We start from the raw sequence: 14,857 nt of genomic DNA, 5'->3' as shown, positions 1-14,857 counted from the left end.
CCTTTTCCCATTTCTTTTTTGTTTTTCGCAGATTCCTCGAAGCCTTGCAGGCTGGATGCATTCCCGTACTATTGTCCAATGCCTGGGTGTTGCCGTTTGAATCGAAAATCGATTGGAAGCAGGCAGCCATTTGGGCCGATGAGCGCCTTCTGCTGCAGGTGAGCCGGGTCTATATATATATATTTATTGATATCTGTGGATGGGTATACTATATAGTTGGGATATGGGGCCCTCCTATATGAAATATTGAATGCACAGCGTTCTGTGGCAGTTCGTGTGCCACTTTTTGGAGTCGTTTGGCCAAAGCGATTTCATTTGGTCCCTGTCTAAAAAGAGGAAAGTTTTCATTGTTTATGTCCGCCGGTTAGTTGGTTGGCTGGTTGGGAGGTGTAACCCTTGTAAATACAACCCAGAGAGCTGTCACTTTACTGCGTCGCAAATATTTGTTGCACTTTTTTATTGGCCTCTCTAAATGTCCGGCCATTTGCCATTGATGAATATTCTGCCACGAGTTTGCAAGATTTGTGCACCTGTGAGCCGAAGCTCAGAGGTCCTGGCATGTCCTTGGTCGGCAAGTTATGGTGGAAGAAAATTCATTTAAAAGTTTCTTATGAACGGAAATGTGTCATCAGCATATTTCTCGATAAGTTCCAAGGAAAATATTTTTAAACTTTATATATTTTTCTGGGATATCTGAAGCTTAATATGTTAAACTAAAAAATAAAACTAACAGTTGTATTACAAAGTTGTTCATCCCAGAAGTACATGAGAAAAGCCCTGTTAATTCCCTGTAAAAAGAATTAGAAAGCACCAGGACCAAGAATCCCACTCAAGGATTATCGTACTTTGGCTTCTCCATTAGGGCTGAGCACATTCTTGCGCTTAACCCACTGCTTGCCTCTGTTTGCGGCGAAGATTTCCCAATCAGAGCCAGGTGAGTGCTTGCCAGTGTCCGCACCTTTTCGTGTTCCCGCGAGGAGAAAGCTCTTTGACACTCCCGCTGTGTGTGAGAGCGTGTCCTGCTCCATTTGTTTGCCTGCCTGCCAGTGTCCTTTTCTTCACGCTTTTACGCGTCCAACTGCTACTGAAGCTACACTCAAAAAAATAGTATCCAAACTGGTCGAAAACAACTTTGTAGGTTCTCAGAGATTCAAAATAAATCTTTGGACACTTTTAACTTAGTTAACTATACATTTTTTCAAAGAAAAATAGTTTTCTTATAGCATACTTTTTGGTAACTTTATGAGAATTAAAATCTGTAAAGAATTTCTGTTACAAAATTAGATTACATGTACATTTTTAGCGATTTAAAAATATCTTTGACAACTTTTAAACTAGTTAACTATATATTTGAATTGAATTGTGTGGTATATACTATATATATATATCAAGGAAAATAGATTTCTTAGCATACTTTTTGGGAACATTAACGAGATCTAAAGCCTCTGAAGAATTTCTGTTATTCTTGTTCTCGGTGAACTTTCTGCTACTGTCGCACTTCATTCGCGACAAAGTCTTGGCGCAATGTTTGCCAATTGCCCTACCCTTGGAATTCCCTTCGTCCTCCTCCGCCAGCTCCTGTTCCTGCTCCTCCTGCTCCTTTTTCCTCCTGCACTTCCTGTCCCCGTCCATTGGCATGTTTGCCTTTGTAGTTTATTGGCAGGAAATGCAATTAATTAAGTTAACTTGAGCAGGAAACTTGAGCACGGACTCGAAACTCAACTCTCGACTGGCTGGCGGATGGGCAAACTCTTTAAACTGTTTGAATTTAGTGGGCCAAACTCTCCTGTCCGTGCCAACCACTCCAGCAATTATGATGAATGGCACCCGTGGGTGGCTGAGATCCTTTAGCCAATTAAGCTGTGCATTGTAAATTAATGCATTGTTGCTCAGGTGCCCGGGATGAGGTGCATCTATTAAGCTGGGGTTACGTATACGCCGGATATAACCATCTCTTATCTCACTCCTCTCTGTATCTTATTTCTCCCACATGCATATAGGTGCCCGATATCGTGCGCTCCATATCGGCGGAACGCATCTTCGCCCTTCGCCAGCAGACTCAGGTCCTGTGGGAACGCTACTTTGGCTCCATTGAGAAAATCGTCTTCACAACATTCGAGGTGAGTCCCAAGTTTCTCCCGGGGAACATTTGCATATGCATGCTACGCCGCCTATTTGCGGCTGATAACTCGAGTGGCTGGAACTTTGCCGGGTTGCAAGGGTCTCGAAATTCGAAATAGCGACTCGAACTTATGTACTTCGCAAGTTGTTGCGGCTTTCCTTGGATCGCTCAATCGACAAGAAACAAGTAACGAGAATGTTCTTTGCTCTACTTAGCGACTCTGAGGTGGGGTTTTGGGCAGGGGATTCCAGTTTCGAGCAACTTGGTCGAAGGAACTATGCAACAACTTGTTCTCGAGTCTCGAAGTTCGACACAGTGCGTGCTGTAATTAAGCGAACCCAACTTTACTATTATTTATATTTACGATGTGTGAATATGTCTTTCCAAAAATATTCTTTGTTAGTACTTGGGGGAAAGAAACTTAAATTATTTTATTTTATAAAATAAATAACAGACTGCATCCTAACTTGGAAAGTTGTGTAGCAACCAATTTTCTTTATAAGATAAATTTAATGAATTTTAAACATTGAAGGTTTTTATTGATTATTTAAATTGTCCTAACCAAAAAACTTTTTTTTTTAAACATCATATTGGGCAATGTATATAGAACATATCTTTTATTTTCTAAAATTTAAAAACCTTAAACAAATCTAAAATATTAAAATCTAAAAGAGAATTCATTAATGCCTAAACTTTTCTCATACTTTGAGGACAGACTGTATCTGACATTTGATTTGTAAAAGAAAACTGCGGTCCAGATCTGGAAAATGTATCTGCCAAATACTTTAGCTCGTTAAGTAGAAAAACTTTTTTGTAGCTATTGAATTCGAATTTGGGATACATTTAAGCGATACGCCCACCGAAATCTAAGGGTTTGGGAGTGCAAAATGAGAGGGGTTGCTATGTGGGAGTGTACATATAAACAAAACACACGCATTTCCCACATTCTCGCGCATGCAAACGGAAAACAACAAACAGCGAACAACAAAGTTATCTGCACACAAATGGCAAGCAGAAATTTGCGATTCTCCGCAGAGCCAGAAGACGAGGGGAGAAATGGCGAAAGGGGGAGATTTGGGGGACGCGAAAAGCAAACTAAACCGCCGCCACTGGAGACCACTTTTCAACACTCAAATTGACACGGAGTCAGGGACGGAGAATCGTGCAGAGATGTAGACACATCCACGAAGAGGATGCACGGCCATTCAATTTTGTGTAATCATCAAGGGGAGGAGCGGGTCTTGAAAGCCGAGGCTGCCAACTGAAACCGGAGACTCCCAGCTCGCATCGAGATTCGCGTTTGTGGCGAATCTTTGGCATGCCCACTCACTGAGAAAGAAGGGGATACCATTTCAAACACGCATATTGAAAGATGAACTATGAATGAAATGTGTAAAAAAAATCTTTTTGAAATATTTACAACCCTAGGTTCAGATTAAAAAACTTTAAATTGTGAGCTACATTTTCAGAAATAACATGAAATCGTTTCAATTTTCTTACTACTTGATTTCCATTTAATTTCTTTCCGTGTGCGCACACCCTTTTTACCAAACTAGCCATGTTAACCCATGACGACCGACAACATGCAATGTCGTCGTGCCTGTCGCTCCACTCGCTGGCAAAAACCGCAGCCCAATGGAGCGGCAAGGGATGTGCGGATCTGAGAGTTGTGCAGATTGCGGCTCCAATGCCACGATTCTCCATCCCCTGAGCCCCTTAACCCGTTTTCACCCACTCACCGCCGTTCATTTGCCTGCGTTTTGGCTAGTAATAATCAATTTGCAGTTACAGCAACCAAAATGTGTGTAACCAAATTAAACACAAATATTTTTCCTGTACCTTGTGACCGACTCGAAGGGACGAAGGCAAAGGTGGCAGTTTGCCCAGGCAATTAACGACTTGGTCCACAATCGACCAGAACATGGTCAACAAAGGACATGCATGGGGAGTTTAGTTTGATTTATGTGACGGGAAGTGAAAGGAGTCCCTCTGCCCACACCTCATTCTTGGTCAACTAATTTGCGCTGCTCTGTAATTATTATTATTGGCTGGCAGTGGGAGGGGGGCCAGATGCTGGTTCGTTTAACAACCAAAGTTAATTGGGTTTTGATCGACCAGCACACAAGGGTCAGAAACAAGGGACAAGGCTTCAGGTTTGAGGTTTGTGTGGAATTCCTCAATTAACTGATTCGATTTGCTAATGAAATTGTACTTCAATTCAATTACAACTTTAATAAATACATAAGTATTTAAAAAAGTAATAAATTAAAAAACGTTTTAATAGATTGACCTTCTCTCGAAAATACTTTCACTCTTAGATATAAAAACTGATTTCATATTTTAAATCCCCCTAAGAGAAATTATTCCAAAGACATCTAGTCATCTGACTATTGTAATGGAACCCTAGATAATTTTCCCATCAAACTTAAAGCGCGCCACGAAGTATGCAACACAAATTTTTTGTGCAGGAATTTCCCCATTTGGCCTGCATTTTTGTGCACATTTGATTTATGGGTCGCGATTAAAAAGATGAATTGTGGCATTTTCGACAGGGAGGGCGGGAAAAGGGGGCAGACACAGACACTGGGGCCACGCCCACCTGCTGAGGTGTGGCACGTGCATCACGTAATGGCTCTGTGCACAATCCCTTCTGGCTTATTTGACCCACATTTTGCATATGGCCAAGAATGCAGTTGCACATGGGTCAAACATCGTCATGTCTGTACCCCATACGCCCCCCATTCCTTTTACCAACCGCCTTTGCGGCTTTAATATGTGAAAAGGCTCCTGAGATGGGGCAAATACTTGATGTGTATGTTTGGATGCCGCAGGCAAAAACAATTCCAGAATATTTACGAAACAGCATAAATTCCTGCATTTCGTCGGGCTCTTATGGCGAAATGCCTTTATAATTTGTTTTTATTAATTTTCCACATTTTTTCCGCCCTTCCGACCGCATAAAGGCCTCAACCCCCCAAAGTAGGCCACTCACGTCTCACTTTTGGAGTGGAAAGTTCCTAATAATCCTTTAGTCCGGGACACGTATGAATATGAAAGGTTCGGTAGAGATGAGGGTCTTTGGGGGAATCCTTTTCCCTTCGCTTACGCTTAAGACCCGTTCATGCGGCAAATTGATTTAGGCATAAACAAGCCCGGAACACTCTTAACCCTCTAAAACCCAGGGCTACGAAAAAGTGGCGAATAATTTCTGATGCCTCAACTGGCCTTGTTGGGGAAATCTCCTCATTTTGGGCGTTGAACCGCATGTGACCAGGCGGTGTCAGTTTTTCCGGGGTATCCTTTTTTAGCACTCTCCGCCTCTATAGGACTGGTCCATTAAAGTCAACAAACTAACAGCCAGCTGACGGTTTTAAGGAGGGTTGTTCGGGTTTTTAGGTTCCAGTTTGAGTTTGAGTTTGGGTTCAGGTTAGCCTTTGTTTACCCTCATCGCCTGGCCCTGCTTTTGTTGCTGTTATTCTTGCTGCTGTGCAAGCAAACAGCAAAGGTGAATTTTAGGAGGTCTCCTCAAAGGACGGGTCGGAGGAAAAACAAATTAAGCAGTTATTTGGGTTGTTAGACGCTTCAGCCACGCACATTGTGATCCTCCTCCTGGTGTTTTGTATGAGAATGCCCTTTATTAGAGAGTGAATAGCTTATTCCTTGACCTAAAATATGTCATAAAAAGAAAATATTATAATAAAATGTTTTGTCTTATTTAAATCAATTAGTTCTGACTGAGAGTGAAGTCTATTTTAATTGCAAATTGACTGCACACTTAAGACTTCATTTATTTTAGCCCAATGCAGTACAAATCAGCATAGGATAAGGTAATTTTAAATCATTTGATTACATTTAAGCCGTCAATAAAAGGCTGACATATTTTTTGAGCCTTAAACCTTTGCCAATCCCAAGGTTTCAAATGGAATCTCAAAATCTCCGACCACGAATCATGGAATTTTACACCAAGACTTTTCCCTTTCTGAGCACAAATCAATTCGTTCGGCAATTTGGCACTTTATCGCCAGGCTTTGGCCAACTTGACCAATTATTTCAATTAATAAATCAAAAATAGAACCCCAAGTAAGACCGCAACCAAACTTTTGCCACATCCTTCGAAAAGGAATCGAAGTGCGTAGGCCGAAGAATATGCGTGTGTGTGTGTATATATGGATGAGCGGAAATTGTAAGCGGCTGATCCCAAGATTTGCATAATTTTATTGTGTGTTGAACTTTCGACTAACCAACCATCCAGGCAGCCAACAGCCAGCAGCCCAATCTGTGTGTTGGCCCGGCCAGGAACCGAATGGCCACAGGATCCCCACAAAAAGGTCACTCAAAGTCCACTTACCGAACTTACTGTCGGCCCACAGTTGGCCCAAAATCTTGGCCTAAGCCCCAAAAGTCTTTCTATGTCTCTGTGTGTTGTGTGCTCGAGTGTGTGTGATTTGGGGCGAATGGATGTGACCGATAAGCGTGTTCCATGCACTTAAGTTGCACGGGGAGGCAGAAAGCGGAAGCTGGCAAAAGTTCGAAAATGGTCGCAAAAATTCACAGAACAACAAAATAAACCACAATAAGCCAAAAACTTGGGTTGGGCTTGAAGTGTTCTGCATATGGGTGTGCACTGAAGAAAAGCAAACGAAGAATAATTCTTTACAAAAGAAATCATAAATTAAACCACCATTTTATATATTATACTGTTTTCTATATTGTCAATAGAACTAGTTTGACTTATGAAGAATTTGAGTTAGGAAAGTTTGGATTACGAAAGTTCAACTGTGGGTTAATTGGCAAAGCAAGTCGATCAGAAACAATCAGTTTTTCTTAATATTAAGTATGTTAAATCCCTATTTTTAATGGAAAACTTCAGATAATTTAGTTAATAATCCCCTTTTTTAATCCCACATGTTCCCTGTTTAGACAACGCATTTTGTTTGTGGTATTTAATTTATTTTTTGGGGTTTTGCGGCTTTAGTTTCTATGCAACAAAATATGTTGCATACTCGCAGGCAGCTGTCGAAAAACTTTCTTTTCACCTGGCTGTCTCTTCTTTGTCTCGTCGAGATTTGCATTTCAAAGCACCGGCCACGCCCACTCACCTGGCCAGAAGAAAAAAAAAACAGCTACAATCCTGCTCCTGTGAGCAGCAGGAATCTAGGTAGCATCAGCAGCTAAAAGTAGAGAAGGAAAACAACTTATTACTTTGACTAATCCTATTATGCGCATGCAAACGTGCGCCAAGGAGGAAAAAACTTTACCAAGGAAAACTACTTTGAAGTCAACTGTCTACTACTGCCCCGCCTACGCTGTTCAGCCCTCTGCTCCTCAGCCGCTTTCTCCTTTCTCCGCCACCTTTCTCCCGCGTTCATTCCATTGAATCGTGCAGTCACTCAAGCGCCACTAAGTTGCCTTAGTGGCTGCTCATGCACTGCGAGAAATGGCTGAGCAATAGATAACCCTATTTGGCTCTGGCGTCGCCAAGCGAAAGGATCCTCTTCCTGGTGATGTTAATTCCTGTGGAGCAGGTCTCAAAATGCAGTTGGAACAGTGGAATGCATAAGGATTGCAAGGGGAATAATATATAGTTAGATATTCCCAGATTCTAAAACTTTAAATATTTTACTTAATGAAATCATAAAGCATTTCAAGGAAACTTACAGATATCTCTCAGGTCATAAATATATATTTAGTATATTTCTAGTAGCCTCCAAAACTTTAAGTTGAAGTCTTAAAGAATCTTAAGTCAATTTTTTAATCATTCTCTCAATAAATATAATTTTCGTACTTACAGTTTTATACAAAAAATCCGTTAAGCCTACTGTTAAAATTTTCGATTCATTTATTAGTTTAAAAGGCCTCTCCCGAATTGTTTAATAATATCTCCGCCACTGCCCGCAGCTGTATATTTGCTCCATTAAAAACTTGAGCTCCAGTTTGTTCGACCTCACCCAGTGATCCAACCTAATTTATTTTCAAGTTGTAAAGTTGCGAAACTTTTTCGTTGACCTCATTCGGTCCTAGCCCATAGTTTTGCTCCCAGCTGCACCTGTCCCCCGACTTGTTGTAGTTAATTTCCTCCACTTACCTGTCCATTATGGCCAGGCCTTGGACCTGAGATAGTGGAAAATGCCGCGACAGCACCTCAAGAAGTTTTCCACGCGCAAATCCTAAGCTGTTTTGGCTTCCACGCAAAATGAGCAACCCAACGGAGTTGCAAAAACTTGCTTATTAATTGATTTTCTTGTTTTTCTCTTTCAACATATATATATTTTTTTTATTTTACCAAAATGCATGTTCTCATCATAAATTACACAGAGAGTGTGGAGTGAAAAAATCTTACTTAAGCATACATAGGAGACGCATAGAGTCAAAGACATGAACTAAGGGCACTTAAACATTTAACATTAAGAGTTGAACGAAGTTTTGTTGGTTGTACATAATTCACATGTTGCTTGATATGTGATAAGGATCCATATAACATATATTATAACGATCTACGTGTTGTGTGAATGTGCAGCTCCGAGTCTGTGAGTCTCTGCGGTGAGTTAAGGGGGTGGGGTGTCTGGAAGAGTTGTCTCTCAACCAAACCAATCCGATTCGAATTCAGTGGGCCTCCTAGAAGAGCAGGGAGAAGAGACTCCTCACTCCAGTGGATCCAGCTCCGGAACCGAGGGTAAAGCCCGTGCTGGGCGTGCCGCTGCTGCGATGCCGCGAGGTGTGGCTGGAAACGTTAGCACGGACACGGTCGTAGCTGGCAACATCCTGAAACAGAATACATATGTAAATTATAATCCTATAATTGTCATTTATATAGCATATCGTACTGGTCCAGCACAAACTCGAGGTGTCTGCAGTGGCGGCAGATGTCGCAAGTGCCGCACGTGTTGTATATGGACAAGACTCTCACCTCTTTGTCGGCATTGGCCAGCACCGATCGCATCGAGTTGGCCACCGGCCACTTCTTCTTCATCACCAGGTTGTTTGGTGGATCGTGTGGGGATCCGGCATCCACGGACCAAATGGTGACACTAGCACCGCCCAGAACCTTCGATCCGCGAGAGAACTTGAAGGCCAGCTCCTCATCGCCGGCAATGCGGGTCAGCTGCCAGCCGGTTAGATTGATCTCCTCGGTGCCCTTGTTGTGCAGCTTGATGAAGCGTCCCTCCACATCGGCCTCAATAATCTCCAGATCGCCCTTGGCAGCGGCATTCACGGAATATTCGGAAAGAGTACGATCCTCGCTCTCATCGATCACCGTGCGGCGTCTCTTGACGGCACTGGATCCCGAGATTCCGGGAGTGGCCGAGCGACGACCACTGGGCGTCACCCTTCCGGAACGAGAGCTAGCACTGGCGGACAAGTGGGTGCCATTGCTGGAGATTCCAGAATCAGCATTTGGACGTCCGGGCGATTCGATGTTCAGGCGACGTTCCTCACCGCACAGCAACTTGTCGTAGGCAGCGATCTCGAGGTCCAGCGACACCTTGATGTCCATCAGATCCTGGTACTCCTGCAGCTGGTGGGCCATCTCGTCGCGCATGCGCTGCAGCTCGGCCTCCAGGGAGGCGATGTACTGGTTGTGGCGCTGGCGCTCCGTGTCCAAAAGGTTCTCCAGCTCCCGAATACGAGCCTATCCAAAGAAAAAGGGGAAAAGAAATATTAGAAAGGGGAAAAATATTTCCCTTATACACATATGCATACTTAGAAAAGCCCATTCTCTATCTTAATCGATTTCAAATATTTAAGATGTTTTGATCTTCTTGATATTAAGAACTTTTCTTCTTGAATAAGTGAGAAGGAATTTCTTTCTCCATGTTTCTGGCTTAGCTTTTCAATACAAAATACGATATTTTTAGAAAAACAATCTCGAGAACACTTTCGTCTTGATTTCAAGAACGTTTCTTCTCAAATAAGTGAGAAGACCATTTCTCAAACATCGTTTCCAATTTTCAGAATTGTAACCTTTCAATACTCACATTCAGACCAGCATTGGTGTTCTCCAGATCCTGCAGCTTGGCATTGAGGCCATCGATCTTGACGCGCATTAGACGCACTTCCTCGGTGGCATGAGCGGATCCCTGGGCGGCCCTGTTGGCGGCGGCCTTGAGGTTTTGGATCTCGTTGTCGTACAGCAGCTCGATCTCTTCGCGATTGGCGCGCATTTGGCCCTCGTACTGATCGCGGAGTTCCTGGAGTGACTGTTGCAACTTGGCCTCGTACTGGCGCGACAGGCGGCCATCGATCTCGCTGATCTCGATCTGGCGACGAGAGCGAGTCTCCGTGAGCTCCTGGGTGTGCACCTGATCCTTGAAGGCCAGCTCCTCGCGCAGGCTCTGGTTCTGGTTCTCTAGGTCCACGCGGGCCAGGGTCTCAGCCTCCAGCTGCTTGCGAAGATCATCCAGTTGGCGACGCAGACGCTCGTTCTCCAAGGCGAGTTCCTTGGACTGATCCTCGAACTTCTTGCGATCGGCCAGAGCCTGGCTGTACTTGCTATTGACCTCATTGTACCGATTCTCATACAGACGGGCATTGTTCTCGGCCACTGTGGCCTCCTTTGTCTTCTTTTCGAGCCTGAAATTGGGAATGGAAATATTTGAAAATTAATATTGTGTCATTATAAATGTATAATGTTAAGCCTTTGAAAAATGATTTAATAACAAATTTGAAATTACAAGAGCCATTCTTTAATAATAGACTTCCATCTGTGAAACTATATTTCTATTTATTTGCTACCTATTTGAAGTATCCCTTAAATGCACAAAAAAAATGGGTGGAAGGCAACTAGAATATCTAAATAATTCCATATAGACGATTCATATTAGAAGTTATTTTTCGCCTTTTATCTACATGTGCTCATTGAATGACGTCACTTATCTACAGCATTTGAACTGAGTCACATTTCGTATCACATTTATTTTCAAATAGCCAACTTGCCGCTCTCTTTATCTCGCAAATGTATTATTCATTTTATTTATTTAAATTATATCGACGCTCGGAAACTCGTTCAACGATCCTCCATAGGAGAATCAATATTTAAACGTTTCGAGGTTTTTGTTTGCCTTGAGAGAAGTCGTCACATGCCATTAGCATAAAGTAGCCCGGCTATTTCTGACCACCTTCCCCCGGCCCCTTGTGATTTATGACCACCTACCAGTTCAAAGCTTTTTCTATTTAAAATTCTATTTAGCCAAGAACAAACACGTTATAAAAAATAGCAATGAAAATTCCACAAATAATCCGTAAATATTTTCTGAAAATAATTTCGGTTGTCAATCGGCGCCTCGCGTGGTGGGCACGTTTTAAGTAATTTTCTATATTGAGTAACAACAAAAGCCATGATTTCAACTATGGCATAATTGACTATGCATGCCTTGAATTAAATTAAAAATTAAATTACAAAAAAATTCGATTTAAATTATGGAGATTGTTTCCCACCTTTTGAGGAGAATGTTTTTACCTTATTTGAAAGCTTATTTCTATAGAGTCTGGACCTCACATTCTGTTTTAGCGGTTTTCTTTCCGCTTTTTCTGTTGCAACAAGTAAATATAAACAATTTTCGTAGCTAATCAAGAAAAGTTGTGTAAAAATGGGGGAGTAAAAACGGAAAATAAAATAGATTCAAGGTTGTTTTGTTTGTGTTCTAGTTTTTTCTTTTTTTTCGATTTTTTCTGCGTTTCGGTTTTTGTGTGTGCGTGTTGAAGCTCCATTTCTTTTCCCCCAATTCCTTCAGTTGACCTAATTTATTTGATTATATGGTTTTGTCAACATATAGGAACTAAAAAACTTTTTTCGGAATGTTTGATAAAACTTAAATATTAAAACATACTCATCGTATTTAAATTGTGACTGTTTAATAACCGTTTTATTAAAATATGGCTAATAAACAGACAAGAATGCATGAAATTCAAAAAAAAAAAATTTAATATAAATCTGTTATCTTTTATAACCACAAATTCCATTATTTTGCTATAATCTTATCGTATCTAATCAAAAAAAGTTTCTCTTTGTGAAAGCATTCCTATCCTCTGCTCGTCAGACACACCTGAAAGCGCTGAAAATTCAAGTTTACCCAACATTTAAGCCCGTGTCTTCTAGCCATGTCTTTTTAACTTCATTAACACGTTTCCCCGAAAAAACACAAACAAAAATCCATGCCTGTTGTGAATAAAAAAGCTTTGGGCCTCATCGCGCAATAAATACCCAAAAATAAATATTGCCTGATAACGTAAACGACGCGAAACGGAAATCTCGAAAATGGAAAAACTAAGCAGCCAACATTTGTTGACATCACACAAAAACTGGTATTACGTATGGATCTGTAACTGCGTGTCATGACATCATAGTCTTGTAACCTTCATTCAGATTTGAGGCGCTATTTCTGTTATGGTTTGATGTTTTTTTGGCTACTCATTAGCTGAGAACCCAACATTTGCATAAAAATGCCTAGAGAATTCTGGATGTGTAAATGAAAAAAATAAACAAGAGCGATAGAGACGGGGAGAGCGAGTTCCCATGTGCGTGGCTTTCGAAATGTGCTTTTGGCATGACATCATCGGCCTCGCTCGCTCGCTCGCAGTCTCTCCCATTCGCTATCTCTCTCTATCAGGCCCTACATATAAAGAAAATTACGAATATAAACATAGGTATAGAAAGAGGGTAAAATATTATCAAAACATTTCTGAATATTAACAAAATATATCACAAAACCAAAGTTTTACTTAAAGATTTTAAGGCTAAACCGTAACTAAAGTAAACAAAAATGTTAGTTGCAACGTATAAAACCTTTTTTGATAAAATCTTAGGATTCTTAAAAACAAACAAAAAATGTTTAGAAAATGAATGAGGGTAGAAATAGTTTGACTATACTTTAGTTCAAGGTATACAATTAAAAATAACCCTGCTCGGAACTATCTAAGCACGTTTGACTGTACTTTCTTGAGAAGTCTCTCAAAGTATTCGCTTTTTCTCCCCGTGCTTTTCGCGGGCCTGTGTATATGACATCACTGTCTGATTATACGCTGTTACCAATTCGAAACCCCCGTCTTAGAGCTTTACCTCGGCTTCAGGTCGTCGTTCTCCTCCCACAGCCGCTTGATATCGATCTCCAGCTTGGCCTTCTCCTTGGCCGTCTCATCGAGCAGCTTGCGGGCGGCGGCCAGTTCCTTCTCATAGACGGCCTTCAGGTTGGAGGTCTCCCGGTTGACGGTGTCCTGGGCGAGACTCAGTTCCTGGGTGAGTCGGCTGTTCTCGTTCTCCAGGTGGCGCATGCGATCGATGTAGCAGGCCAGGCGATCGTTCAGGTGCTGCAGTTCCTCCTTCTCCTGGATGCGAGTGGTGCGGGTGGGCGAGGTGGCGCCCAGCCTGGAGGAGGTCGAGGCCCCACCCACCGGCGTGGAGGTGGAGGCGCGCGAAACGCGTGTGTTCAATGTGACGCGGCGTGCTGACATTTTGTTGTGGTTCTGTTGTTGTTTGTTGCGAGGTGCGAGTGCTACTTCTTTAAGTACGTAATCCTCTCAAGACTCTTGCTCAATTTATAATTTTCCAGACGCTTGGAGCTAGTTTTTCTACTTATACGTCCGCTTGGCTTGCCTGCTCAAAATTGACTGAAACTTTGCCTCGAACCGAACGGCTATCATCGACAAAATTAGTCGTCGTCGGCGGCAGCGGCGGCGGTCATAAAAAAAAAATACAACACGAATGGGGCACTGCTCTCTCTATTTTTTCCGCTCTCACCTTTTGGCTTTATTATTATTGTTGTCTCGCCTTCCACCACATTCGTTTTACCATTCGCATTCGTAATCGCTGTTGGGCTTTCCTATGTACAGCTGTTTGTGCTTCTGGAGCTCTAAATAGAAATCGCCCCGAACGCACCCAACTAACACCGTTCGCCAGTCCCGAAAACTCTTTTTACAGCACAACTTCGTTAAAATGGTTTGAAACCGACCTATTTTCTTGATTTTTAAACTAGTATATCTTTACCAATCCAAAGGAATGACTTGTTATATGTCAAACTATTATTAAGACTTAAAAGATTCTTTCCTTTACTGACAGTAATTTCAAGGCACAACTTATTATAAGAATGTTTTCAAAAGAAGTATATATTATCGGTTATATAAAAAAATGGCATATGGAATATTTACAAGTTATTATTAATTAATGCTTTCCGTTAAAAAAATTAAAAATTACAATTCGTTTCTCAAAAACTAAACTTTACCTCAACATACAAAGCATATTTTGGTGGCTATAGTCAGGAAAGCTCTACTGTAGGTTTATGTGGAATCCCAGCGATGCATTCCTAATCTTTAATGAGATCTTCTTTGAGTTGTCCAAGGTTAATGAACGGCAAGTGCTATAAAATTAGAGATGGTACTACAAAAGGAAATGGAGTACCATTGAACAAACTTACACATGAAGTGAGGAATGCGTGAAAGCTTTAAGGAAATGATATTTCTACGTTAATAAAAACTGCAATAAAACACTTGGAAAATAACAATGTATTAGGTAAAATTTAAGTGTCAGATAGATATTTTTTTGATCTTAAGACAACCATCTTATTGTGGTTATCAAAGGAAAGTATTATTCTTTAAAAAAAGTGTGAAAATTTAAATCAGCTGTAGTATTACATTTATATTAGTTGTCTACAGCAAAACCTTCTAGTACTGGACAATTTTTCTGCTATCAAAATTCCGCTTTTCCGCCTGTTGGCCACACATATTCATTATGATTTGTTAGAC

At 41.4% G+C, this 14,857-nt stretch overlaps 2 protein-coding genes across 3 annotated transcripts in view; one reads left to right on the top strand and one right to left on the bottom strand.

The window, feature by feature from the left end:
* LOC119552034 (exostosin-1) overlaps positions 1-14,857 on the top strand; it is a 76,449-nt gene that overhangs the window by 49,841 nt on the left and 11,751 nt on the right. Inside the window, exons 4-5 of the mRNA XM_037861773.1 lie at positions 32-158; positions 2,001-2,120. Coding sequence (XP_037717701.1) covers positions 32-158; positions 2,001-2,120 — 247 coding nt within the window. The remainder of the gene's footprint in view (positions 1-31; positions 159-2,000; positions 2,121-14,857) is intronic.
* LOC119552035 (lamin-C) lies at positions 8,367-13,759 on the bottom strand. 2 transcript variants are annotated; one of them, XM_037861775.1, is made up of 4 exons: positions 13,179-13,759; positions 10,099-10,693; positions 8,947-9,752; positions 8,367-8,884 (listed from the first exon to the last, which is right to left on the bottom strand). In XM_037861775.1, the coding sequence occupies exons 1-4, from the start codon at positions 13,568-13,570 to the stop codon at positions 8,764-8,766; spliced, it is 1,914 nt and encodes a 637-aa protein (XP_037717703.1). In that variant the 5' UTR covers positions 13,571-13,759; the 3' UTR covers positions 8,367-8,763. The 2 variants fall into 2 exon arrangements, with proteins under 2 accessions (XP_037717703.1, XP_037717704.1); XM_037861776.1 differs by having other exon boundaries at positions 9,030-9,752; positions 13,179-13,744.

Source organism: Drosophila subpulchrella, chromosome 2R (assembly GCF_014743375.2).
Source record: "Drosophila subpulchrella strain 33 F10 #4 breed RU33 chromosome 2R, RU_Dsub_v1.1 Primary Assembly, whole genome shotgun sequence".
Classification (NCBI taxonomy): Eukaryota; Metazoa; Arthropoda; class Insecta; order Diptera; family Drosophilidae; genus Drosophila; species Drosophila subpulchrella.
This window is presented reverse-complemented; position numbering and strand designations above follow the sequence as displayed.

Excerpts from the sequence above, each read along its gene's own strand:
- LOC119552035 (XM_037861775.1), bottom strand. The coding sequence starts at position 13,570 with ATGTCAGCACGCCGCGTCACATTGAACACACGCGTTTCGCGCGCCTCC. Across the intron at positions 9,753-10,098 it reads ACACCAATGCTGGTCTGAAT|GCTCGTATTCGGGAGCTGGA; the intron begins GTGAGTATTGAA and ends TTCTTTGGATAG. Across the intron at positions 8,885-8,946 it reads CTCGAGTTTGTGCTGGACCA|GATGTTGCCAGCTACGACCG; the intron begins GTACGATATGCT and ends ATTCTGTTTCAG.